Source organism: Eretmochelys imbricata, chromosome 24, assembly GCF_965152235.1.
Source record: "Eretmochelys imbricata isolate rEreImb1 chromosome 24, rEreImb1.hap1, whole genome shotgun sequence".
Lineage (NCBI taxonomy): Eukaryota > Metazoa > Chordata > Testudines > Cheloniidae > Eretmochelys > Eretmochelys imbricata.
The window spans coordinates 7700171-7726772 of record NC_135595.1 but is presented as its reverse complement, the minus strand read 5'-3'; the positions used below and the strand labels follow the sequence as shown (position 1 = coordinate 7726772).

At 44.7% G+C, this 26602-nt stretch overlaps 2 protein-coding genes and 1 long non-coding RNA gene across 4 annotated transcripts in view; 2 read left to right on the top strand and 1 right to left on the bottom strand.

Annotated features, from left to right (window-relative positions):
* ENSA (endosulfine alpha) overlaps positions 1 to 6510 on the top strand; it is a 14510-nt gene extending 8000 nt beyond the window's left edge. The window contains exons 3-4 of one of the 2 annotated variants that reach the window (XM_077841098.1): positions 1699 to 1865; positions 5372 to 6510. In XM_077841098.1, the coding sequence (XP_077697224.1) occupies positions 1699 to 1865; positions 5372 to 5570 (366 nt within the window). In that variant the 3' untranslated portion in view covers positions 5571 to 6510. Of the gene's footprint in view, positions 1 to 1698; positions 1866 to 3624; positions 5318 to 5371 lie in introns of those variants that run through there. The other variant, XM_077841099.1, reaches the window with a different exon arrangement.
* LOC144279548 (uncharacterized) overlaps positions 1 to 21836 on the bottom strand; it is a 23650-nt gene extending 1814 nt beyond the window's left edge. Inside the window, exons 1-2 of the long non-coding RNA XR_013348683.1 lie at positions 21699 to 21836; positions 7214 to 7254 (exon numbers count right to left, since the gene is read on the bottom strand). This is a non-coding gene — a long non-coding RNA (uncharacterized LOC144279548). The remainder of the gene's footprint in view (positions 1 to 7213; positions 7255 to 21698) is intronic.
* On the top strand, positions 21198 to 26602 carry MCL1 (MCL1 apoptosis regulator, BCL2 family member). Its single transcript, XM_077841097.1, is given in 4 exon segments — positions 21198 to 21628; positions 21630 to 21861; positions 23953 to 24200; positions 24805 to 26602. Coding segments are annotated over 4 exon segments (996 nt in total). The 5' UTR covers positions 21198 to 21229; the 3' UTR covers positions 24922 to 26602.

Below are 26602 nucleotides of genomic sequence, written 5' to 3'. Positions count from 1 at the left end.
TAGACCTGTGCAAAGTGGGTGTAGAAATGCCACCAGCTCAGAATGGCAGCATTTTACACCCACTCCGGACTGGTGTACGACTGGCCAAGGTTCAAGGCAATGGTATATCAGGCCTCATGACTCCTCCGTCTGAGGAATTTGTTAAAGCCCTCGCTGAAATTCAGTAAAGCAAAGCCTGGCATCTTGTTTATAGCTGTAATATTTTACAAAGCTATTGTAAAGCAGTCTGGTACAGTCTTATCCCCTTCAGGTTGTATAAAAATCCTCTGAGAAGCTGGGAAAACGCAACTATTTTGCTCTTTTTTCCCATTTAGAACACAGGGATTCTGCCCACTGCCTCTGCTTTGCTTCACTGGAATTAACATCATTGTTTTCCTTTTATAGCTTTTATTTATAGCCTTTCATCCTGCCAAAACATGGTTGTGTGCCAGCATTATCTCTTGCTGTTGATGTTACTCTGCTAATATTGTTTTAGGTAACAGCCTGCAGGGCAAGCACAAAAATAATGATTATTTAATTTCTTGGCATGGAAGCAGTTGGGGTTTTTGTTTTTAAATCCGATATTTAGGGCCTGATTCTCCTCTAATTCTCACCAGTGGGAGAGCAAAATCAGGCCCTTCTCATTTACACCAAAGCCCCTTTATGGTGCTCTGGCAGACATGACATTTACACCAACTTTAAGGCTTCTTTTATGCTACCAGAATGGTGTGAATGAAAATTGGGTCCCAGGGTCTTTCCCCATTAGGGTTACAGCATCCGATGAAGTGAGCTGTAGCTCACGAAAGCTTATGCTCAGATAAATTGGTTAGTCTCTAAGGTGCCAAAAGTCCTCCTGTTCTTTTTGCGAATACAGACTAACACGGCTGTTACTCTGAAACCAGCCATGTGACAGTAGGTCAAGTGTTTGGGCTTTAAAAGTCCCTTTAAGGAACTTAGTAAACACAACAGAGATTCCCTGTTCTAAAGCTTTATCAACTGCTGTTGTACTTGGTGACTTGTATTTGTTTACAGTACACGTTAGTAAAGTGATAACCATGATCATTTACTTCTTTAAAATAAGTATTACAGAAAGGCCTAAAATTTGTTGGGGGTGACTGGTTGTGTTACAAACTTACTTAAAAGTATGTGTATAAAATGTGAAGGTGGATTTCCTTGTGTGGAAGGAGCCTGCTTGTCCAGCTTCAAGTGTTATGTAACTATTTCTTTAAAGTGAGGATTTAGTGCCTGTTCTTAGGCCAGGGCTACACATAAATCTTGCTAGCATAGCTTTGCCTGATAGGGGTGTGAGAGTTATTTTGCTTGGGTTTGTTTGTTTACAACATAGCTGTGCCAGCAAAAACCCTAGCTTAGATGTGGTTATTCCAGCACAAAAGCGCTTTTGCTGGGGTAGCTTATTTTGCTCACCGAACCCGAATGAACTATACCAGCAAAAGCCCTCTGTCTATAGTAGCAGGGTTCTGCTGCGGTAGCTATAGTTTTATGGCTTTACTGGAACTTCTAAGTGCAGGCTAGGCTTATCTAACGAGTCTGCAAATTCAGTGACACAATGGTGTACGTTGACCAAGCTACTACTAAAATCAAGAAAATACATTCATGGTTAGATAAGTCTTGTATGTTCACAGTATTCCAACAAGTCTTTGGGCAGTATATTTTCTTAAGACTTTGCCGAAGTAACCTGAAATCCTGTCCCTCTTTCAGCAAAAGTATTTTGACTCGGGTGACTACAATATGGCCAAGGCAAAGATGAAGAACAAGCAGTTGCCAAGCACCGGGCCTGACAATAACCTGGTGACAGGAGACCATATCCCGACACCACAAGATCTTCCACCAAGAAAGTCATCACTTGTAACCAGCAAGCTGGCAGGGTAAACCTGCACTTCTGTTTTTGTTGTTGTTGTTGTTGAGTTTTTTTTTTTTTTTTGTGGGGGTGTGTGTGTCAAACTGATTGAACTTCACTGTATTATAGGGCTGGGATGATCGGAATTAATGTAATTATTCAAATACTTACAGTAATCAAAAAAAAGGAAAAGCAAGTGAGATGTGTTTATAGTCCTGGGTGTGTGCAGATTTTTACAGCTGGTGATCAGTCAGCTGAGTGGATCCTTTCCATACAAAGTCAGTTTGCTGCCTTAGTTTGCATGCAGCTCAAATCCCTCAGGTATCAGAGGAGTTATAGCAGAAGTGTTTGAACTTTGCCACCTCACTATACAAGCAAGGAAGCTTATAAAAGTAGAATACTGCACTAAAGGATCAGTCCACTGTTGGCTCTCAGCTTGGTTGCACAACTGGAATGCAAGTCCTGAGACTCTAGGGGCCTCTTGCCGTTCAGCTATTAGGTCCAAGGTACTGAGAGGTATGGTGACTGTACAGAAGGCAATCAGAGAATTGGCCAGGACCAGGATAACCAGTAAACAGGTGGCCCATGGGTATATGTTTTATGCTTGAGCTAAATGAATAGTGGAACTCCTGAACAAGAAATTAGTGAGAATACAGAAAGTAATTCAGCAAAATGTGTTTGGTTTTTTTTAAAGAAATGTCAAGATTTCCTATTCTGCTTGGCTGAGCAAATTGGGAACTGTTCCATAGTCACAGGAACCAATGTGCTTTGGCAAAATTAGAGTAAGCCCTCTTGACAGAAGACTCTCAAGTTCTACTTCCTGGAATCAGCAGGTTTTTAATCTTTGATTTCCTCTTTGAAAATCCAGTGTTCTTAATTGTCAACATTTAAAACCACCTGCTTACCTTCAATCAGAACTTGTACCTGTGACTAAATTGCTCTGTCTCAGGAACTCGTATGGCCCTGATCACCGTAGTATCTGAGCACCTCACAATCCTTAATGTATTGATCCTCCTAGCACCCCAGTGAGGCACGGCAGTACTATTATCCCCCTTTTACAGATGGAGAACTGAGGCACAGAGAGACTAAGTGATTTGCTCATTGTCACGAAGGACAACTGAGGCCAAGCAAGGAACTGAACCTGTATCTCCCAAGTTTCAGACTGGAAATAAGGTGTTAATTTTTAACGGTGAGAGTAATTAACCATTGGAACAATTTACCAAAGGTTATGGTGGATTCGCCATCACTGACCTTTCTTAAATAGAGATTAGGTTTTTTTCTAAAGGATCTGCTCTAGGAATTATTTGGGGGAAGTATTATGGCCTATGTTTTGTACGAGGTCAGAGTAGATGATCACAGTAGACCCTTCTGACCTTAGATTCATTCATAGATTCCATAATTCTGAGTCCTAGGCTAGCACCTTAACTAATAGCTGAAATTACAGAATAACTAACTCTGCACTGCAGCCTGTTACCAATACAAATATTTTTAAGTCTGTTGGAAAGGATTAGGAAGAGTGTAAAGCAAACATGGCTTTTGTAGTTCAGAAAAATGGGACAATAATTATGACCCTTCTAAACACATGAGGATGCGTGGGGAAGAGGAAATTCTCTTTGAAGATATAGGATTTCAGGATAGAAGGTCACCAGCCTGTTTTAAAAAAACAAAAACAAAAAACACCTGAGAGGATGGAGTGGAAAGAAGCATAAAAGCAAACTTGCATTAATGACATAACACATTAGTAGCTTGGTTTTTTGTTTTGTTTTTCCTGCCTGTGTCTGTTTCAGGCCTGAAAACCATGTTGATTCAATGGATGCAGCCTGTGGAATGCAAGATCACAACTGATAATGCATGTCAAATATGGTCTTCGTGTGGCATAGAAAATACAGCATTTCACTGGGAACAGAGGATCGGACTGCATTTATCATCTTGAGGAATATTTTAGCAGAGATGCAATAGTGTATTGGGTTAAAAGGTGTTTCACTGGAATGATGACTTTAAGATTTCAGCATGCAGCTTGCTGTGCTAAAAGAAAACATGAATCTGTTTTAAGTCCAGAATTTAAAGATTTGGGTTTGTTTTTTTGTTTTTGGGGACAAGGGAGGGAATCTGTTGAATCAGTTCATTCTATAGGATACCCTATCAAGGTGAAGAAAACCAAGTGAAAGGTAATACTTGAAACTCCACAATTGATGTAGCTTTGTCTACATACATTCTCTACTATGCCTTACTTTAGGGACTAAAAATTACCAAGTAATTCATACAAAGGTCTGTTTCAGTTGACCATGTTTTGCTGCTGATGATTCTAAATGGGAAAGCATGGTATTGCATCTAGCTAATCAGGGTATTCCTAAGAGTCCTGCTTCAAAAAAGAAGTAAAAAGCCAAGCCTGACATATCGTACAAATCAACATCCATGTTTCTGAGGTTGTAAAGAACCATTTTTTTCTTTTCTTAGAGACTGGTCAATAAAAAGTCAATTTCACCAGAGTGAAAAGGAGACCGGGTTTAGCGGGAGTGGGGAACTCCTTCTTTGTAAATGTGTAATTTCATTCTTTAGTCTCCGTCTCCTCATGCCTTATGTCCAGGTTCCAAAGCAATCTGAGAAGGTTGGGGGAAAAGCTACTGGTGTCTTGTATAATCTCCTCAAATGTCTTGCTGTTTGTTTGTCCCAGCCACATTGTAAATAGATATGAATCATATATATAAATATATATAATTTTTTACATCATCTTCATCTCTATCTTCTATTCTATGCTTTTTTTCTTCAAAAAAAACCAAACAAAAAAAAACCCCCACACTTGCACCACTAAGTACCTGTTAGCTGTTGGCTAAACCTTCATGGTGTTGATCTCAGTGAAATCTTATTGACAAAGAGAACAGAGGGGAATGAACATGTCGAACCATTTCCCCCACTCCCTCCAGGATTCAGGAAATACCAAGTGTATTTATATATAAAGGAGAAAGAAATTACCTTCAAAATACTGGGTGAAAAACATCAGGAGAGAGGATTATTTTAAAAAATAAACTTGTCTCAAACACCTACTGAAGTCATTTTTTGTTCAGTCATGAAAACTGAAGCAGTGGGGAAAGATGGACCCTAAAAAGGGAGCGTTATGTATTTCACAGTGGCTTCCTTCCAATTCTACTCCACTGTTTGGCATTTGCAGCTCAGCTTCTTGGTGTGCAACCTTAAATGTGGAAATAGAATTAGTGATCTTCATTGGACAGTTGCACCACATACAACTTTAGGATACAAATATTTTGTCCTTGGAATGATTTCTCCTTAGTCTAAATGGACTTCTGGGAAAAACTGAAGCATGGCTATAATTTTATATATATATATTCCCTCTTCTGGGGAAATAACTAAGTGGAAACTTCTTTTGTTTGCTTGTGAAAGGATGAAGCTAACTATTATTAATTAGAAATAGAAGCCCTGACAGCAAAACAGTAAAGGACCTCTGCATGTTTAATGAGCTAATATGTTTGGATTTGTGTTTTTCTTCATGGGCCAAGCTGACTGATACTTTCCTAGACCCAGATGCCAGGATCCCAAAAAAGAGCTGACTTTTCATCCCAAAGGGTTCCTTGCTGCAATTCCTGTGGAATCATGTTTCCTGAAGAGAGGGTGGCATCCAGATAAGGCACAATTATATCAAACCAACACTCATGCCCGTTATTTATCCACTGCTGGACTATGGTATAGAAGGGATCGCAAGTTGAGCTTGCCTTAAAGGTTGAATCTGTTGGTACTATTGGAGGATAAGTAAGGTATTGATGTCATGGAATAAAACCCTAGATAAAATGGCTGAGTAGTCTTTTGTTTCTACTGGCTGGAAAAAAACAACGCTTGTGTCCAGTTGAAATTTTGATAGATCAGTGTCTGAGCTAACAGAAGTATTATAAATCTTGATTTTTTTTTTTAAGTGCAAAGAAACTTTCAGTTCACTGTTAGTAGGATTTCAACCAAAGCTTGTTGAGCAAAGTGGCTGTATTTACAGGATGATGCTGTGCTGTAGTTTGATTGAATAGGCATTGCAGAAATGTGTAAACGGTAGCTCCACAGAGCCATTCATACTTCTCTGGGAGTGGGGGACTTTCAGTATCTGAAATACATTCATTTGCTTTGGAGTACTTTATCTTATTGCACAGGCAGGAAATGCAAACTAGATTTGTTAATGTCTCAATATTATTAAGTCTTTCAGGTTTTTTAGGACTGGAATGCTAGGTTTGTCCTGAAGATTTGGTCTTTTGCATTGGTGCAAAACACCATCTTTCCGATTTTAAACTGGTGTAAATGATTGTACAAGGTACAGGCTGATGGAGAATTGAGCCCACTAGCGTTTAAAGGGAGCCTGTAGCATTCCTTTTTGTGAGCAGCAGGGGGCAGAAGAAATGTTGTTAATCTTATCTAGCGATACAAAAAATCCAACATCTTCCCTCCCCCCCCCCACTTCTCTCTCCCTCTAAGCAAAACTAACTTACAACACTTCTAAAATCATATGATTGATTTTTTTTTTTCCCCCTCCATCAAAACTATTTTCCTGTTTCTGCTGTAACAATTAACTGCACTGAAAGAAACTCCTTTGAGGTGGTTTATTTTTAAAAAACTGATGTATAAAAGCACTTTCCTAGGGAATACATTTTCCCTTATTAAATTTCTGTTTGTTGCAATGGTATTTCTTAATGCCCTGTTCCTTTTGGGGTGGGAAGGAAGTCACCCCCCCTATAATAAGCAAATAGGAGGCCCCCTTGAGCTGCTCAGGGCCCTAAGCAATTGCTTAGTCCGCTTACCCCTAGCGGCGGCTCTAGGGACAGTATGCCCACCACAGTCTAGTCTAGCAAAGGGTAGTTTAGCAGGCCCTCGCAAGGAAGGGGCCTTGCATTAGTGCAGGTTCCCATCGTGTACCGCGACAGTAGAATATGTGGCCCCTGTGCTACAATTAGATCACAGCGGGCTGAGGCAATATTTTCAATCTCCCCTCTCCATCACCGTTGAGACGTGTAGGGGTTAAAAATCTTTCATCCATGTGCAGTGTTCCAGAACCCTATCTGGCCAAAGGTTCCAATTTTGCAGTGGACCAAGGACAAGTTGATACCTATGAGGCCTAGGGTTGAGTCAGGACTCACTGTAGACTATTGGGGCTTTGGAGGATGGTTTTTTCCCTCTCTCCTCATTCTTTTGTGGCCCTTCCAGTGGTACATGGAGAAAAAGGTGGGCTGAGCATTGTGTTTCCTTGTATATGAAGACTGAGATTGTAGGAATGTAACTACCATGGACAAGGGTCTGATCCAAAACCCATTGGAGACTCCCATTGACTTCAAAGGTTCTGAAGCAGAACTTAATGGAGCACTCACCTGCAGCCTACTAACTTACCTCTCTTGTTCTGGATATAAGGTCCTTTCTCCTGCTTGAACCTAGGGAGAAGGCACAGAATGAGACAAGAGGATAACACAAGGGTCCTGGCTAATATTTTCCCTCTCAGTTGAATAATCTCCAGTTTCAGGGTATCTGTGTGCGGTAGTGTTGATCCCACCAACACCTGCCTTCTTTACCTCTGCTCTTTTTAGGCTACAGCCTATGTTTAGCACTTTGAGATAAATGTGAATAGCACCAAATAGAAAACAAAAGTACAGCTGAAAGCAAATGGGACTCTCCAATCTCTATAACTGTAATATAACGTTTCTGGTAAGTACCCTTTTGGCAAATATTAGTGCAAGTGATTAGAGTGCCCTATCCTGACCCACTTTACTGATTGGGGGGAAAAAAACGGCCAATCAATAATAGAGATCAAGTGAGCTAAGTGGCAGATGCTAATCAAGAATTTGGAAATTGACACTCATCTGGTTCTGACTGAAGTCAGCACAAAGCTCTTCCCTCAGCCAATGTTTTAACTAAAGTACTTAGTTTTACACTGATCACCCCAAAAACCAGACACAGTCCATCTGGTCCCCCTGAAATGGAGCTGTATGTTTGGGTAAGGGCAGTAACCAGCAGTGATGTGGGGGAGAAGTTGGTCAAGAATTCTGGGGCAACATCTATCTACCATTATGAAATCTAGGTTCTGTAAAAGTGTGTGTGGGTGTGACTAATGGTAACTCAGTATTTAAAGTCTCCTTTGAAAGACTTCTATTAACAGAAAACTTTGGAACTGATTTTATCTGCTGTGTAAGGGCAGAGCATTGAGTTGATTTCCACCAGGATTTTGAACTGTGATCCTAGGGAATGCAAATTTTTCCAACCCAGAGCTTAGTCGAGGCAGCCATCCCCAGTGGTTTAGCAGTGCTATGGGTCTGAACCTAGACACATGGATCATCTTATATCTTATTTTCAAAATAAGAGTATTAACCCACTTTAATACAATGGTGATGGAATTTGATGTTAAGACTGGAAAATAAGCTCCTGCATTTAAAATATACCTCTCTGATTTGTTTTAAGGTTTAATATCTGTTGTCTTTCTCTTTGCAGTTAGATCCTATTATTAAATCACAGCATTTCATTTCACTGACATCACTTATTGAAACCAGGCTAGCTCTAAGGGTTTACATTTCATTTGTAGGGAATATGCAGTAATACCAGCATACATGGGAAGAGGCACCTTAGAAAAGCCTAACACCAATCCTGTGCTCAGCACTTACTTTACACGTACGTGTGTGTGTGTGTGTGTATTTAACTTAGACTGGTTGCATGTTTACAATAGGGACCAATCCTGCTCCTGTTAAAATCCTGGCAAAATTCCTATTGATTTCAGTGAGAGAAGGTTAGGTCTAACCTAAGTTTCCTGCTAGAAAGAGAAATGAATGAAAACTCCCCCTGTCTTCCCACCACATTTATAATTGATGCTGAAACACATCTCAGTCTTATAGCCACTTTGAAATATATGTGTCTGAATTAAAGACCCATCAAACAGCCATAAAGAGGACTTGACACTTTTGTAGATCAGTTTTCTATTTAAATATATTAGATCCTTGTTAGATGTTTCAAAACGCAAGTTCATCTGTTCCCCAGCCAGGCCATGAGTGCAAGTTTCTGTACTGTGCCCTGGGCAAGAACATACTGTTCTGTGTCTTATGCCAAGTATGTGCTTTGCCCATGTTTGTTTGTGTACTCAAGGCTCAGCACTTGATGGGAAATATGTGCTAGGTCTTGCCCTGTGGTGCCTGAATGGTCTCTGAGCTCCTAAGCCTTTTTAAACCTGTATTAGTTTTAGTGGCAAGAATTCAATACCCAGTAAGGATAGAGTCCTCAGAGCTAAAGAATGGACCTTGGGGGGCCTGACACTTTGTTTGTTGGTCCAGTAAAAGGAAACACTTTGATCTACTGAAGCAAAAATAACTTGCCTGGAATGCATTGTTCAGTGCCAAACTTTGGTTTGTTACGTAGAGATTGTCCATGTGTAAACGGTAAACAGGAGCTGGTGAACTAGACCAGCACAAGAAGAATTATGCAAGATAGGTGTAACTTTTACATTTACCCTGGGTGTGGGAGAGGAGCTGTCCACCCCCAGGCCAAGAAGAACATTCTCTCCGTTAAAAGATAAGTGACTAGGGCCACGTCTATGTTACAAACTTTTATTGGCATAGTTGTATCACTCAGAGGTGTGATTTGTGACCGACATAGCTGGGCTGGCACAAACCCCCAGTCTGTTCAGAGTTCTGTATACTCAACTGGCTTCAGAGGGGAGTCAACCCAATGCAGCTTGCTCAACCAATTTTTAATTAAAAGAAATATTTAGTTTTACACTGGTCGAGTATCTTTCATCCCAGACAACTGTAGGCACAGTCCATCTGGCCCTACAGAAATGCAGCTGTGTCTGGGGTAAAGGGAACAGGTTGGTCAAGAATTTTGTTGGCTCATGTTTTTGTTGGAGATGTTGGCCAAAAAAACCTCTGCTTTTGCTGGTATCACTTGTTTCACTTGGTGGCAGGAATAAGCTATACCGCTAAAGCACAATTTTGCTCCATCCATCTGGCCTAGGTGGCTCAAAGAACAGCTCAAGGTTACCTTCCCAAGGTGCAGGTTGTTTGTCTATCTGACTCATTCTGATAATGAAGCTTGAAGCTCCCATAGAGTGGATGGTAGTGGCACATACTCATAATAAGAAATATAGAGATTACAAGACCCCAAAGAGAATTAAGTGCATCCTCTGCTCTAGCCGATCACAGAACTTTTCCCTGCAAAACATTCCAGAGTGCTTTGTCTAGCTAAAAGGTGGTGAATGTAATGAGCAGGATTCCCATTGCTCCCCTCTGTATTTTTCCATAGCTTCAGCAGTAGCCAGGTCTTGGTTTCCAGCCTACATTTTTTCTCGCTCTGTTTTATCCCATTACTTTAATAGCTTTTTCTCTCCTTGTTGCTGATGCCCTTCAAATCATATAGCCTCTTGGCCTTCCTTTAACCACCCTGGATGCAAGTAATTGGTTCTGCGATGTAACCTTTATTGGACACCTAGCACCCTTGTTGCTTCAACGACTTCAGGATCCTAGAACCTATGCTGCTTCCCTCCGATGTTCTGCTTGCAGTGCAGTTGAGAAAAAGCAGGCGGCACTGTGCTCTACTTCCTTTCCCCACCCCTTGGCAGGATGTTGCCAGTTTGGTATCTTTTTTTGAGCTGGACTGCAGTATCCTGAATGCAGTCAAACCACTGCTATCAAAATAGGGGCTATCCTCTCCTAGGTCTAGAACATAGGAAGTGCCAGACAAGATCAGACCTTAGGATTGTGTAGGCCAGTATCGTGTCTCTGATGGTCTGTGATGTTACAGGTCTCATTTTCAGCACTGCTGAGTGCTTGCAACTCTGGTTGGTATCAATGGGATGTGCTGGTGCTCAATCCATATGAAAATCAGGTCCAAAGGGTGGTGTATGCAGCTCAATTGCAGGTGCTGTGGTTTTTCTCCCCTCCACATAGGGAGTTTACTACCCACTCTCGCTACACACAGTGTTACTGCTTTCCAAGGATCTCCTTTTCTGTCCCTTTTCCCACTGTGCAGTTGAGAGGCCACTCTTGGGCCTGTGCTATTTTTATCCAGAAATCCTGCCCCTCCCACTTCAAGGCATTGGAGTTGATTCTCCTCTCAGGCATTAATGTAAATCAGAAGTAATTCCATTGATTTCAATGGAGTTTCAGTGGTTCCGGTGTTCTCAGGCAAATCTCCTCCTGTCCGGCTTCACTGTGGGTAGCAATGGTGAAGAAGCATACACGTAGATGGGGTTACTATTACTGTGTTTTCCACTGATTTCAATGCAGTTACGCTGATGTAAAACCCAGTGTCAAAGTAAAATCAGGGTCAGAGTCATTTCCTTTACAGATCTCACCTTCAAATTTCCCTTTTCTTGTGCTTCGGTGGAGCATGCCCTATAGTATGGCCTCTTGTATGTTCGGGTACAGCACAACTCCAGGCTTAGGATTTCCTGCAGCCACCAAGCCTGAAGTTTTATTGCTAGTTTGAAAAGGAAATGATTAATATATAGGCAGAGAGTCACTTGGCCATCCACTAGTCAGGGACTTGTCGTCCCTGAGGGGCAATCCCACTGCCTCAGAGTTGTAAAGCTACTTTCTTGGCGTCTTCTATGACATAATGATTTGAGTATTTTTACTTTCAGTTGCATCGGGCCTGCCCTTCTTATCATCTTTCTGTAGTGATGTCAGTTTCCCACCTATTGACTGGCACTGTAATCAAGATTATTGCTCAATACCAGCTGACCTCAGTAGTTTGATCACTTGATGATTGACTTTACAGTGTTGTGTGCCATGTAGTTGCAGCTCTGTCATAGGGATCGCCCTGCCTGTGTGACAAAGTGAGGATTCTGTCTGGATCACTTACAATTTCATACTATTGTCCAAAATTCAGATCATAAAATTACTGCATCATGGAAAGCCTCTATGTATATGGATCCCCTGTGAGTTTGCAGGGTTGTCATGTCTCGGACAGGCCAGAAACAATGGTGAACAATCAGCACTCAAAGGCCTATTCAAAGTGAAACAGCTTGGGAGAACAGATTTGCTCTCTGTGGGAGAAGCCAGTTCCTGTTCCTCCCCTTGTCTGAAGGCAGGGTTGGGATGAATGTAAAATGACCAAAAGGCAGAACAAAAGGTGACCTTAGTAAGACTCTATAAAGGGACTTGGTGGAACTCCGGAGGGAAACACCTTGCACCAGATTAAGGACTTGTCTACACTACACAGCTTTTAGCGACAAAAGCTGTTGGTATTGCCGACAAAATACTTCCAGCCCTGCGAGCGGCGTTAGCTTTGTCAGCAGGAGAGCGGTCCTGATAAAGCCGATAAAGCCGCATTCACACTGCCACTTGTGTCGGCAAAACTTTTGTCTTTCGGGGGGGGGCATTTTTAAGTACCCATGAAAGACAAAAGTTTTGTTGACGTCGCCGTGTAGACAAGCCCTGAGATGAAGGAGGCTGCTGCAGGTGCAGGATAGGCAATGGGGTGGAGGACCCTGCCTGTCTGAACATAAACCATGTCCCAAGGAAAGAGTGATCTAGTGAGGGACTTTGAGTTTAGGATGCTTTTTGGGTTTGTATGATCTGTGCTTTACATGATTAACTATAAAGAGCATAAACCTGATAGATTGAACAAAGTGTGTGTCGCTGGGGGTGGGGAGAACCAGAAGCTTTCACAGCTTTGAGATGCAGTTCTGGGAGTGGGGTGTGTGTGATACCAGGGAGCTTGAAGGGTCAGCACTGCACCTGGAGGAGCTAGGGGGCTGGAGAGTGCGTTCTAACAGTCAGGAGTGGAGGATTCCAGATAGAAGGTCTGTGCCCTGAGAGTGTGCCCACGGCTGGACTCCATTCAAATTCCAGGAGCTTGAAACACCCTTAGGAATCCTGATTATAGAGGCTTGAATTCCTCTCATAGCAATCCTAATGGGTGGCCAGGAAGGGGCGGTCGCTAGGATCTGAGGCACCTGATACTCCCTAAGTGCCCTCACCACAGTACCCTTTGGCCTTACTTGACCCCCTGGGCTGACTAACCTTCCTCCAGGAAGCCTACTTCCTCTGCTATCTCTAGTGGAGTTGGTTGAAACGCTTCCCACTCCGTGTTTTTTATCAAAAAACACTATGGTTCCATCAAAGCTAAGATATTTTGCAGAGATGTATCTGTTTTGATGACATTTTCGATGTGAAGATTCCTGAACTCTTCGCTCACTGAGAGAGACCCAAATCAAAAACCTAATCTTTCAGAGCTGAAAACAGACATTTAGACACAATCCCATCTTGTAAAAGTATTTGGTTTTAGTCCATTGTGAAATGAAAACAAATATTGAAACCTCAAAAGTTTGTCGCACAATGGAATTGTTGTTCTCCGACTAGCTCTGGTCTCTCAGGCTAAATCACCCTCCCCACAGAGACAGATCAAGCCACTTCAGGTATGCCGGTTGGTTCAGCCATAATTACAGGAGAGACAGGAAGAGAGAAGGAACATCAGGTTGCCACAGAGCTCTTGGGAACCAATCCATTCTCCTCCTGCTTTCTTTCTTAAATCTCACTCAACCCTGGGGGAAGCTAGAATTCACTCACTTAATGGCAGACAGGCCTTTTCTTTTAATGTGGACAGGACCAGATCATTCAGACTGGCCTTTGCTCATAGTGTTAAGGAGCAACCTATAGCCACAGAGAAGTTATCCAAGTGGATCTCCAACCGTAAGGATGTGTTAGGAGTTAGGATGTGTTATGAGTTAGCCAGGGTAGCTCCACCCTAGAGCTCAGGCAGCTTCTGGGGCTTGTTTGAGGAATATTGCTGCATCTGAAATGTACAGGGTGGCTACAGGCACTTGAGTCACGCCTTTACAAGGCCCTGTTCCTTCCTAGACCCTTCCAGGTTGGATTCCAGTTTAGGTAGGTGATCTTGCAGGCATTTTTTAAGTAGGACACTGAATACGCACCAACAAGCAATTAGCAGCTTGTTGGTCACCAAAAGTGGAATCCATTTGGACCACCACTCAAAGAAAACAGTTACTTACTCTACAGCAGTGGTTTTCAACCTTTTCTCAGTTGCAGACTGACCCCTAAAAATTTCAAATGGAGGTGCAGACCCCTTTGGAAATCTTAAATGTAGTCTGTGAACCGCAGTGATCTGTGGGCCGCAAGTTGAAAACCACTGCCCTACCGGAAATATAATTCTTCAAGATGAATTCTATGGCCTGCCTCCATCCCCCCTACTATGACATCCTGCTCCTATCAGATTCTGTACTGGAGAAGGAACTGAGGGACAGTTGGGTTCTTTATGCCCTCAGGTGGGGGCGCAAGGGGACACAAGGGACAGGTGCGGCCCCCACACACACTGGGTTCCTTTGGCCAGCAATCTGGAACAGCTGGGGGGATGTGCACATCAAGAATAGGATCTGTGTGGAGAGCACATGTCAAAGAACCCGCATTACTGTAGGGTCAGTAATTGTTCTTTTTTCCTATGATCTGGTAGCAATGGTATACAGGGTTCAGGAGCCACCCACTAGCCCTGTGTTCTCTACCCCTGCTCAGGAAAGTGCTATCGTAGACACAGCCTGTGTGGACATGGCTCACTTGTATTGGGTAATTCTAAAACAAAGGCTTTTGACCAGGCAGTGGCTTCGAAGTCAAAAGTGGGGATTTGCCCCAATTACAGCCAGTGGAATAGCTGCAGCAGTGCAAACTCCTAATGTAGGCTGGCTGAGCCATGATTTGCTTCGATATTTATGTATATTACAGCACTGTCTGAAGGCCCCAACCGAGATCAGGGCCCCACATAGGAACAGTCTCTCACTGCCCTGAAAAATCTAAAAGAGACAGAGAATAGAAGGACAGAGAAGGGAAATGACTTGCCCAAGCCCAAGCAGGCCTGTGGTACAGTCAGAAATAGAACCCAGCTCTCTGGAGTCCTGAGCCACTTTACTAGCCCCAAGATGACAAACTGCCTCTGGTATCAAGCAGGAATGAGTTGTATCACTACGACTTGTGGCTGAAAACAGTTTTGCATGTCTATATCAGAGGTTTGCACGGCTGCAGTTACTCCAGTGATTGGTGATTGATGGCTAAAATTCCCAGGTATCAAGGCTTAGCTTCCATTATCCGGCCTCTTCTGCTGTCTATCAAATAATATTTGGCATTGATAGAGCACCTTTCATTCATCCTGCTCCTACAGCATTGGACAAGAATCATCACGGACCCCTAAAATACGCCAGCTGTTTAAGAGCATGCCTCACACCATCCGAGAGCTTAAGACAGGAAGTGAAAAATACTGCATTCAACCGAAACAGCAGGGCACAGCTGTGCCACACAGCTGCCTTCAAGAAGCAAATCCTTACTGCCAATAATAAATACAGACCAAAAGTGAGCAGAGACAGGGACAAACTAAACAAGATGATCTTTCAATCCATGGGATGCTGATTTGACGCTCTGCACCCCATACTGGTTCTAGTCAGGGCTTGAAGGGCTCTCCCTCCAAACTGGGGGAGACGGAGGGGTAAAGGGAAGTTGGTAGCGTCCTAATGATTTTGCTCATTCACAGAAGTGCTTGTCTTGAACCCTACCATGCTCCCTCATTAGACCATTGTTGCAAAGGAAGTGATTTGCACCAAATAAAGAGTGCCTGTGACTGCTAGGTCTACTTTATTTCACCAGTGATTAACTACGCCTTCGGTGAGTGAGAGATTGCCCCCTCCATTTGCAGAGGAATGTGAGCTATGTTAGATACAGATCTGAGTCATGCTGTTTTCTTCTGAACTCAGGCATCCTCTCATCTCCTCCAGGCTCAAAGCTTGAACACAAAACCAATCCATGTTTATTGCATAGCAGCATTTTCCTAAAGTATTTTCCTAGCTTAATCTTAACGTCTGCTTAAGGGGGAAGAACAAAGCGATTATTTCACTCATGTCAAATTGCATGTGGCTGTCTAGTTGGAGGCAGTGTGGTCTAGCCGTCAGAGAAAGCAAGGGCCTGGGCATCAGGACTCCTGGGTTCTACTCCTGCCTCTGCTGCTGATCTTTGTGCAAGTCCCTTCCCCTCTCTGGGCTTGTTTTCCCATCCATAAAATGGAGACAATAATACTTATTTACCCTTGTAGAGTGTGCTCGGACTATCAAATGAAAAACAAATGAATGTATTATTAGTGGCATGGTTCACAGCCCCTTCTCTGACCCCATGGCAGGCTTCTTCCAGGTGCAGGGTTCCCCTTTTCTCACCTCCCTGATGGCCCACAAATCCTCTTCACTTCAGACATCTCCTTCAATCAGTTCCATTCTGGTGTTTAGTCTTCTCTTCCCTCTGGATTGTGCACACCTCCCAGAACCTGTGTTCTGAACCTCAGGACTCTCTTCGCTTGGGATTTACCACAATGACAGACACTGGTGAAGAGCCATCAGGGCAAATCTCCTTGTCTAGATGCACTGGGGCATAAAATAAGCTGTGATTTGTAGCAGTGCAGCTTACTGTGGGGTTTCAAGATGGGATGAACTACATCAGTGTCACTCCCACCTTCCTTAGTCTACAGCTGGGGTTCGCTCCAGTCCAGCTACACTGGATTTAGCTTCACTTTCTGTCCCCATGTAGATATGTCCTAAGTGATTTGCCCAAGGTCAGAGCTCGAGCTTGCACCCTGAACACTGCACTAGTTTACACACGTGGACCTCTCTCCTGCTTACTTGCGTGTTTTTATAATGCCGCAGTGGGAATGGCAGCTTGGGGGATGTGTAAGGCCTTTTAGGAACTTCTCCCACGGCCATAGCTACCACTGCTTGTTGGAGGTGGTTTAATTCTGTTGATGGGAAAACTCTCTCCCATCAACATAGAGTAGCTACACAAGAGATCTTACATCGGTGAAGCTGCATAGGTACCGATGTGCCACAGCAAGGTCTCTAGTGTAGATGTAACCAAAGTAACAACTGCAGCTGCGGAGGTGTGAATGGCAACCCTCCCCACCCCTCTCATCAGCCAAGTGTTAAATGCAAAACCTACTTCAAAGCCTTTCTGAATGCTCACAACCATGCAAAGGGAGGGGAGAAACAGTCATCTGGAGTAAATCCCCTCTCCACAGCTTGCTCTCATTTCACCTCTTCATTCCCCACTCCAGACCAGAAAGGCAATGTGCACCTGAGGAGTTTGATTTCTCACCATTGCTGTGGTGGGGTGCTAGTATAGACAGGACTGCATACTATCTGTGTAACTCAAGGACAAGTAGGTCTCCATGATGTGGTGTTCATATCTGTGGGCTTCATTATGTGGTATACCCATGGATGGCGGGTATAAAAGGTCAGGGAAGGCTTTGCCTTCCCTGGCACAGCTGCCCCCACCCCGGCACACCTGGGCTGTGGTGACCCTGCCTCTTCAGGCCCCCCCCAACCCTGCTGCTGCCTACCTGCACTCCACTTCCCGCCCCCCAAGTCCCCGCTGCTCCTCGAGGGCAGGGGAGTGAGGAGGGACACTGAGAGCAAGCAGCAGGTGCAGGGGGTTGGCGGGGGAGTGAGGTGGCTTGGCCAGGCACTGGGGCCACCAGCTTGGATGGGAGGTGGGGCGCCGGCTCTGCCCGGCACAGGGGTGGGGGGCGGCTCAGCCCAGTGCTCAGGCAGGAGGCAGTGGCTCGGCCTGGCGTTCTGGGGCACGACTTGACTCAACCTGGTGTTGGGGCTGGCCTGGCACTTGGGGGGGGGGGCGGGAGCAGCTCGGCCTAGCTCTGGGATCAAGGGACAGGTTTTGGGGCTCTGGTATGCAAGGGTCGGGGCCTTGGGTGGAAGGGGCAGGGCCAGCAGGTTAGCCTCCCCAAAATGGGGGTTCACCCGCTGCCCATGGGTATATCCCACTGCCCAGTGACTGTTACAGATCAGGGAGTAACATACGAGCATCAGAGCAGCCACACTGGGTCAGGCCAATGGTCCGTCCAGTTCAGTGTCCTGTCTTTGGACAGTGGCTAATGTCAGGGGCTTCAGAAGGAATGAACAGATGTGGCAATCACTGAGTGATCTCCCCCTCACACCTCCATTGCCATCGTCCACTCCCAGTTTCTGGCAGTCAGAGGCTAGGGACACCTAGACAATGGAGTTGCATTCCTGACCATCTTGACTAATACCCATTGATGGACCTATCCTCCAGGAACATATCACATTCTTTTCTGAATCCAGTTGTAGTTTTGACCTTCACAACATCCCCTGGTTGACTGTGTGTTGTGTGAAGAAGTACTTCCTTTTGTTAGTTTTAAACCTGCTGCCTATTAATTATATTGGGTGATCCCTGGAAGTAAATAACACTTCCTTATTCACTTTCTCCACACCATTCATGATTTTATAGACCTCTGTCATATCCTCCCCTTAGTCATCTCTTTTCCAAACTCTTTTTAATCTCTCCTCATATGGAAGCTGTTTCATACCCTTAATCATTTTTGTTGCCCTTCTCTGTACCTTTTCCGATTCTAATTTTTCATTTTTGAGATGGGATGACCACAACTGCATACAGTATTCAAGGTGTGGGCATACCATGGATTTATAGAGTGGCATTATGATATTTTCTGTCTTATTGTCTATCCCTTTCTAATGGTTCCTAACATTACCTGTTTCACTGCTGCTGCACATTGACAGGTTTCAGAGTAGCAGCCGTGTTAGTCTGTATCCGCAAAAAGAAAAGGAGGACTTGTGGCACCTTAGAGACTAATAAATTTGTTAGTCTCTAAGGTGCCACAAGTATTCCTTTTCTTTTTGCTGCACATTGAGCGGCTATTTTCAGAGAACTATCCACAGTGACTCCAAGATTTGTTTCTTGAGTGGTGAGAGCTTATTTAGATCCCATTATTTTGCATATACAGTTGGGTTATTTTCCAATGTGCATTACTTTGCATTTATCAACATTGAATTTCATCTGCCATTTTGTCACCCAGTCAAACAGATTTGCGAGATCCTTTGTAACTCTTCACAGACTGCTTTGGACTTAACTATCTTGAGTAATTTGTATCATCTTAAATTTTGCTACCTCTGTTTACCCCTTTTTCCAGATCATTTATGAACATGTTTGAACAGCACTGGTCCCAGTACAGAGCCCTGGTGGACACCACTAGTTACCTCTTTCCATTCTAAAAACTGGCCATTTATTTTTACCCTCTGATTCCTGTCTTTCAACCAGTTATTGATCCATGAGAGGACCTTCCCTCTTATCCCATGTCTGCTTACTTAGCTTAAGAATCATTCATGAGGGACCTTGTGAAAGGCTTTCTGAAAATCCAAGTACAGTCCACTGGATCACCCTTGTCCACGTTTGTTGACCCCCTCCAAGAATTCTAATAGATTGGTGAGGCATGATTTCTCTTTACAGAAGCTGTGTTCACTCTTCCCCAGCAAATCATGCTCATCTATGTGTCTGATAATTCTGTCCTTTACTATAGTTTCAACCAATTTGCCCGGTACTGAAGTTGGGCTTACCGGCCTGTAATTGCCACGATCGCCTCTGGAGCCTTTTAAAAAAAGTAGTGTCGTATTAGCTCTCCTCCAGTCATTTGGTACAGAAGTGGATTTAAGTGATAGCTTGCATATCACACTTAGTATCTGGGACAGTACAGTACACACCAGTAGCGATGCACCATTACTTAGATTGTCAGCTCTTTGGAGCAGTGATCACCTTTTTGTCCTGTGCACAGCACAGCACCTATCACAACAGGGTCCTGGTCTGTGACTGGGGCTGCTAGTTGCTACTGCAAGTAGAGGTAATTAATAATAATGATGGTTACAATGGTGGAAATTGTTAAGGGAAATGTTCCAGTGTAGACAAGAGCAGGCAGCATTAGGTTTGCACAGTAATCCTTCCCATGAAATCACAGAAACTGGAAAAGATGTATTTGGTCTGATCTAGCCACATAAGAGTCATGGTATTCCATACACCACATTTTCTAGTGTTTTGTCCAGTGTAGCTATAACTCTCAAGCAATGACATTTCCAGCACCTCGCTTGGGATGCTATTCCACCACCTGTTAAATCTAGCTCAATTTCACCACATGTCTCGTAATTATACCTCTAAACCAGTGGTTCTCAAAAAATTTTGTACTGGTAACCCCTTTCACATATCAAGCCTCTGAGTGCGACCCCCCCCATAAATTAAAAAAACTTGTTTTGTGTATTTAACACCATTATACATGCTGGAGGCAAAGTGGGGTTTGGGGTGGAGGCTGGCAGCTCGTGACCCCCCCATGTAATAACCTTATGACCCCCTGAGGGGTCCCAACTCCCAGTTTGAGACCCCTACTCTAAACAATTCATTCCCCCTACTTGGTGTAGTCCACCTTGGCAATACTGGGGCACTTAGGGCAGTGATTCTCAACTTTTTTGGGCTCACGACCCATTGGTAGACCTTGATGGCCTATTGTGACCTAGTAAATTGCTTTTGTGCAAAAAACATCTGGCTTACTGAATATTTCTTACCCATGATATATAATATACAATATTAACATCATAAGTATATAGCTGTGCTGCTGTAGCAGCTCTAATGTAGACATATCCTCAGTGTGTTATCCCTGGTGTCTTCATTGTATTCCTAATCTGACACTTATACCCTGCACAGTTCCTTCATTTTCCATTGGCTACAATGCTTTCCTTCACTCCCTGTCCTGAAATTGGGTACGATGTTGCTGTGCGCTGTTAAGCGGCTTGCAGGATTCATCCCAGAGAAGGCTGCACTTCCCTGACGATGGTTTGAAGCGAGGCCTGTAAGTAAGCCTTTTACGTAGCACCCTGTAAAGTGGGCTTGTTTGGGACCAACCTTGCAATGACGCTAACAAGAACGCAGGCATCGCCTACCCGTTTAGTGCTCTTTTTTGGTTCTAAATGCTGGTGGTTTTTTTTTCCCCCCTCCCACCCCCCACGAGGGGAACATTTTATGATCTGGGGTCCCCCCCACCCTTTTTTTTTTTTTTTTTTTTTTTAAAGTTTAAGGATTGATAGATCTGCGGTGAGAACAATTGGAAAGTCCAGAATTGCCCTTTTCTCTCTCTCTCTTTTCTTTAAAAGAGAACCAAAATATGTCCCCTCTCCGGGAACAGCGTGGGGAAACCCACAGGCATTCAGAGAGTAGCTTCCCCCCTCCCACCCGCAGGAGGCGCAAAGCCAGCGAGGCTGGATTTTTCCATCGCTGTCTGGATCCCTCCCCCCCTTCTCCCCTCCTTGGTTCTCCCCTCCCCCTCCCCAAACCAGACTCTCCTGCCTCCTCCCCCCCTTTCCTGCCTCCGTGCTCCCCTCCACGCCGCCCCCCCCCACTCATTCATCACAGCCAGCCCCCCCACCCCCCGCCAGCGCTTCCTCAGGCCCCGCCTTCGATGAGCCAGTCCATTCATCACTTCCCCTTCTGGCCTGTGGGGCCCGCCCTCTCCTATATATACGGCGCTGCCCCCGCCCGCCTTCACTGATTGTCCGACCTGGGTGCAGACGGCGCCATGTTGGCGTTAAAGCGGAACGCGGTGATCGGCCTCAACCTGTACTGCGGGAGCGGCCCGGCGCTGGCCCCCTCCCCGCCGGACTCCCCGAGCGGCGCGGGGGGCCCTCCCGCCCCAGGCGCGCGGGACCCCGGCCCTCCGGCGGAGGCCGGCCGGCCGGCGCCGCTGATTGGCGGAGCCGCTTGGGGTCCCAACGGCCGCTCTGAGGGGGCCCGCGCGCTGATTGGCGAGGGGCCCCGCGCGCGGAGCGGCTCCCCCGCCGCCCCCGCGCCGGCTCTGGTGGCCGTGGGGCCCCGGCCGGCCTCGCTCTGGCGGCCGGAAGAGGAACTGGACGGCTGCGACCCCGACGCCGAGAGGATGGGCCCGTCGCCGTCCGCCGCCGGCTCCTTGCCTGGCACCCCCGCCCGCGGAGGACGACGACGACCTGGACGGGCTGTACCGGGACTCGCTGGAGCTCATCAGCCGCTACCTGCGGGAGGCCGCGGAGCTCGGCGCGCCCGGCGGCAAGAAGCTCCACAAGCGGGTGCCGAGCGGGCCGCGAGGCGCGGGCCCCGCCGCCATGGAAAAGGCGCTGGGGACGCTGCGGAGGGTCGGCGACGGCGTCATGGAGAAGCACCAGATCGCCTTCCAAGGTGAGGGGCGGGGCCGGGCCGCCCGGGGGGGAAGAGGGGCGGGGCGAGGGGGGCGGCGGCGTCCAAGATGGCGGCGGGGGCGGGGGCGGACCCGGGTTGCTCCTAGTTGGCCCCGGCTCTGGAGAGGCGGGGGCCTGGGGGAGCCGGGTTCCGGCTGGGGCCTGCCGCTGTTGGCTGGATCCCAGTTGAGGGGAGCTGCCGGGGGGGGCGTTCCCGCGCTGCGGGCCCCCCTCTGCCGAGCGGAGGTGGGGACCTTGCTGGTGGCCTGTATCAGGCAGCGGTTGTTGAGTCACCTCGGGGGTGTTTCAGTCTGTGCTCCGTGGACCCCTGTGGCTAAAGGGTCCGCGCCAGGCTGGCCTTGCCATAGGCCAGTGGTTTTCAACCTCTGCTCCGCAGCTGGGCGCCCTGCAAGATATCCGAGGGGGGGTCCGCAAATGGAAAAAAGTTGCCAACTACTGATCTAGGGACTGGAGACTCCGCCCCGGGAAGCAGGGCTGGGAGAGGGGTCAGCTGAATGCAGCAGGCTGGGCTGCGGGGCTCTTGGCACCAGTTACGGGGCATTCTTTCAGAAGCCGTTGGGAAAGAATAACCTTAGTTTCTTCAAAAACGAAACTAAACCTTGTTTATCTAGAGGGTGGGGAAAACCCTTTAACTTCTGCAAAACTAGATTGTCACATATTAACCATAGTAGGGTGCAGAAAGTGGGCAAACATGCAAATATATTGTAAATCTTGTCCAAAGGTTAGCCAGTTATGGATTAGTCGCCTTCGTTTTCTAGGCTGCAGTAGAACAGAAGTGCTAGCAAGTATTTATTCTGACTTCTATCTCTCATTACACTATTCTAGCATTTTACACCAGCTTCACCCTGAGTGTGTAATGCTGTACAATAGTCTTAAAATAGCTACAGAAATTTGAACGCTAAAGTCCACGTCCATGGCTGGGTGTCCTGTATCTTCTTGATTAGTAATACTCCAGTCTGAAATTTCTGGGAATTTCTGAAGGTCACATTTTTCTTCAATTCTATTCTAGTGTCTGAGTAATAGCAAAACAGAATTTCAGTTTTACCTTAAGCTCTGAGTTCGTCAGGTTCTATTGAAATGCCAGACTTTGAAAACTTTTTTCATGAAATTTGTGTAAGTCACATGTTACAGTACTTACCATAATATGAAGTCCCAAAACTCCTACTTTTGAGCAATATTGTAACTTTTTTTTCTTTTTTGAAGAGAGAGTTCAAATAACTCATTAAATTTTAGAAGAGTCTAAAGTATTTGAGATACTGTAGACTTTCCACAGGGTTATATTTTTACTAAGATCAAAGAAGATAAGGACTTTAAATGGGTTTAGTTCCCTGGGAATAGAATTCATTAGCCTTTACAGTTGGCATTAAGCCACCTGAATAAATTATGGTACCTCTTTCATGAGTTTGAGTAATGCTGGGATAAACCAGTATTTTTGGATAACTAATCTTTTAACTCCTGGTGCTGAATAGGGAACTAATATTGGAGAAGAATCCTGTAAATGTTAACTATAACAAGAAAGTAGCTTCAAATGTCTAATTTATGCTAATTCATCAAGGGAGCCCTGGGATCAGAATGGTTGGACTTCCTTTTAATAAACATAATAAAGGAGTGACAGTTTCATAATTGTTCTAACTCACCTAGCCTGTTCAAGGAGAGGCCAAAAGACAGGCTGAAAAGAAACTGGTTTTGTTTGATCTGTCATTCTAAATCCAGTGAGGAGGAGGGTACTGTGATTTGGCTAATACAGAGGTTTTTCCCAAAGCTTAAGTGTGCAGTGTCACAGTGCTTTTATTTTAGGTCCCTGTCTCAAAAAGAATTTAATTAACTAAAATAGCTCATGCTAATATAATTGTGTACTAAAGCTTTCAGACTTAATGCCTGCATGCATGGAGATAATGGTTTCTCCATCTTCCTCTCTTCCTCTTGGGAGGAAGGATATACAGTAGTTGTCTAGCCTTTAAGGCAGATATTTTGCTGGTGTTTATGCGACCTATTGTATAGTATTTGCAGTTGCTTACACTGAGACTACAAAAGTAACTCACTATGTTCTTCTGCTAATCTCTTACTTCAGGAATGCTTCGGAAGCTAGACATCAAGAACGAGGAGGATCTGAAGTCAGTGACTGCCGTTGCAACCCATGTTTTCAATGATGGAGTAACAAACTGGGGTAGAATTGTGACACTCATCTCTTTTGGTGCCTTTGTTGCAAAACACCTGAAGAGCATAAACCAGGAGAATTGCATCAACACACTAGCAGGGATCATCACAGATGTGCTTGTCACAGGCAAACGAGATTGGCTAGTTAACCAAAGAGGCTGGGTAAGTGAGAGATTGCAGGGACTGAATGTGGTTAATGAAGTTGTCCATAAGTCTAGTAGTAATTGCCTATCTCTGGCTGACACTTGGTGACACCTGTGCTTGTACATGCCTAAGGTATACAGGATGATTTACCAATCCACTTAAAACTACTGGCTGGAGCAGTGCAAGCGGATTATGAATCACTTAATTGGTGTAATAAAGATACATGGTGTTTTATGATGTTACTCTGCACTTAGAGCACTTTTCATCTGAAAGCCCTGTGGACATTATCCCCAAATTAAAGATAGGAATCAGAAGGTGCAAAGGTGAATTGAGTTCTGTCATGCCATGAGTATTCTGCAATTAGAGCCAAATTCCACACTCAAGCCACTAGACAGGTTCCCTTAATCAGGTAGAATGTACTGAATTGCTTCTGTATTTGGTACAAGTTTGTCATGATTAGTCCCCAGTTGGTGGTGTGCAGGGATGCTACTGTTATGAGAACTTCATAAAGACAAATTGCATTGTGAGCACCTCTTTTTCCTCTTCCCCCCCTTCCCCACCCCCACCCCACCCCAGGTAAATGGCTAATGTTAGACATTAATAATTCACTTCTTTCTTCCAGGAGGGATTTGTTGAATTCTTCCGTGTAGAGGATCTAGAAGGTAGCATCAGGAATGTTCTGGTGGCTTTTGCAGGCTTTGCTGGACTGGGAGCAAGCTTGGCCTACATGATGCGATGAGCCATGGAATGATATAAATGACCTAAATGCGAGGTGGACTAGCTCTCCTTTGCATCTGGAGTTAGTGAACTGCACACTTCCTGCTGTGAAAGAATACCTATGACACTGTACTTCAAGGGAACATAGAGAATAACATCTGGGAATCTCACTGAGTGACTTCCCCCTCCCTCCCCTTCCCCCCTGAAAGGGTAGTGTGGTGCAGTCTGACTGAGAGTACCAACAAGAGGATTTTTTTGCTAAAGAGAACAGAAAATGAAGCAAGTAATACTGCTTCCTTGAAGAGCCTTGTGAAAGGATGCTAAGAGTACTGTTTTTAAGTGCAGTCTTGTCACTAAGGGGAACAGCTCCTGTTCAAGTCAACAAAGCACCAGCGGCTCTTACTCCGGACTGTCTAGAGGCTTTTATTAGTTTTGGTATGATGGCTGTATACGGAATGAGTTTCATTTCCTTCGCTCTGAGTTGTGATCATAGCTCACTGGAAATGTGGACTAGGGTCCTGTGGACCCATTGAGTCTCTAAGTTTGTGGCTTGTGTCTTGAGTTAGAAGTGCAAAAAGGTATATTCTGGGTATAACCAGATATACCAGCTATGAGTGGAACTTTTGCTGAAATATGCCTACATTCCATCAGCAGTGAAAAGGGGTACAGTCATCTTGAAAGCTGAGAAGCCCTGACCTTGCTGTAGCTAGCCAACTTTAACAGGCTGCCAGTAGAGCTCCTTAGGCCATTATTTGCCACCTCTGTTATGACTCTCAAAGAACACCTGCAGTCATAAAGAGAGGGAGTGCAGTTGTAAGTATGTAAAAAAACAAACAAAAAAAACAACTTCGCAGGGGGTGGGGAGGCTTGTACAGAGAACTTTGTAAATGTCTATAAAACTGTAAAATATGTACATTTTTACAGAGATGATCTCTTGAGAGAGATGGCTAGAGTGAGTCCAGATCCCTTTATTGAAATGCTGTACACAGCATTTCCTTTTTTGCTTCTCTCTTATCCTGACTTCCACAAAGTGTCTCTTCCTCATGTACTCTAGTAAAACTGCTAGGCTTCTCTGGCGAAGTTTGGCTATGTGACTGATGCCTGTGTTCCCTATGACTTGCTGGCCGCAGCACGAGTTTTTGGTTTTTTTATTAGATTGTTTTAATCTTTGGATTATTCCTGACTCTTTAATGGCTGGGTGAGTGTTCTGGAAGCCACTGTTGGCTATTTCCTAGTCATGTTTTATTTTGACCTATTTTTTAGTCTTGATTCAAAACTAAGCTAATTTGAATGTAAGCATTTTCTCAAACTAAATAAAACAACTAAATTGGATTGAATCTGCAGTTAGCACCATGAATCCATTAATTTGACATACTCAATTCAATCCTTCAGTAGCTATTTCTCACATTCACTCTGGACAGGCTTGCAGGGAGTAATCTGGTATTAATTTTTTTTTTTTTTTTGAACTGAGCCAGTTGATTCCCTCTGTATGCACAATAGTTTCATATTAAATTTTGGGTTTTCAGCAAAATGAGGTATGTTAGTCTTCACTGTATTTAAAATCTTGTTCAGACTGAATTAGGGTTGAAGTGGAAGCTAATGTAAAACAAAGCCTAGACTTTAAACATGGTGCTAGCATCAGGCTTGCTTGTTTACATAATAAATGAGCGTCCTACTCTTGTCAATAAAGTGGTTTTTGTTCA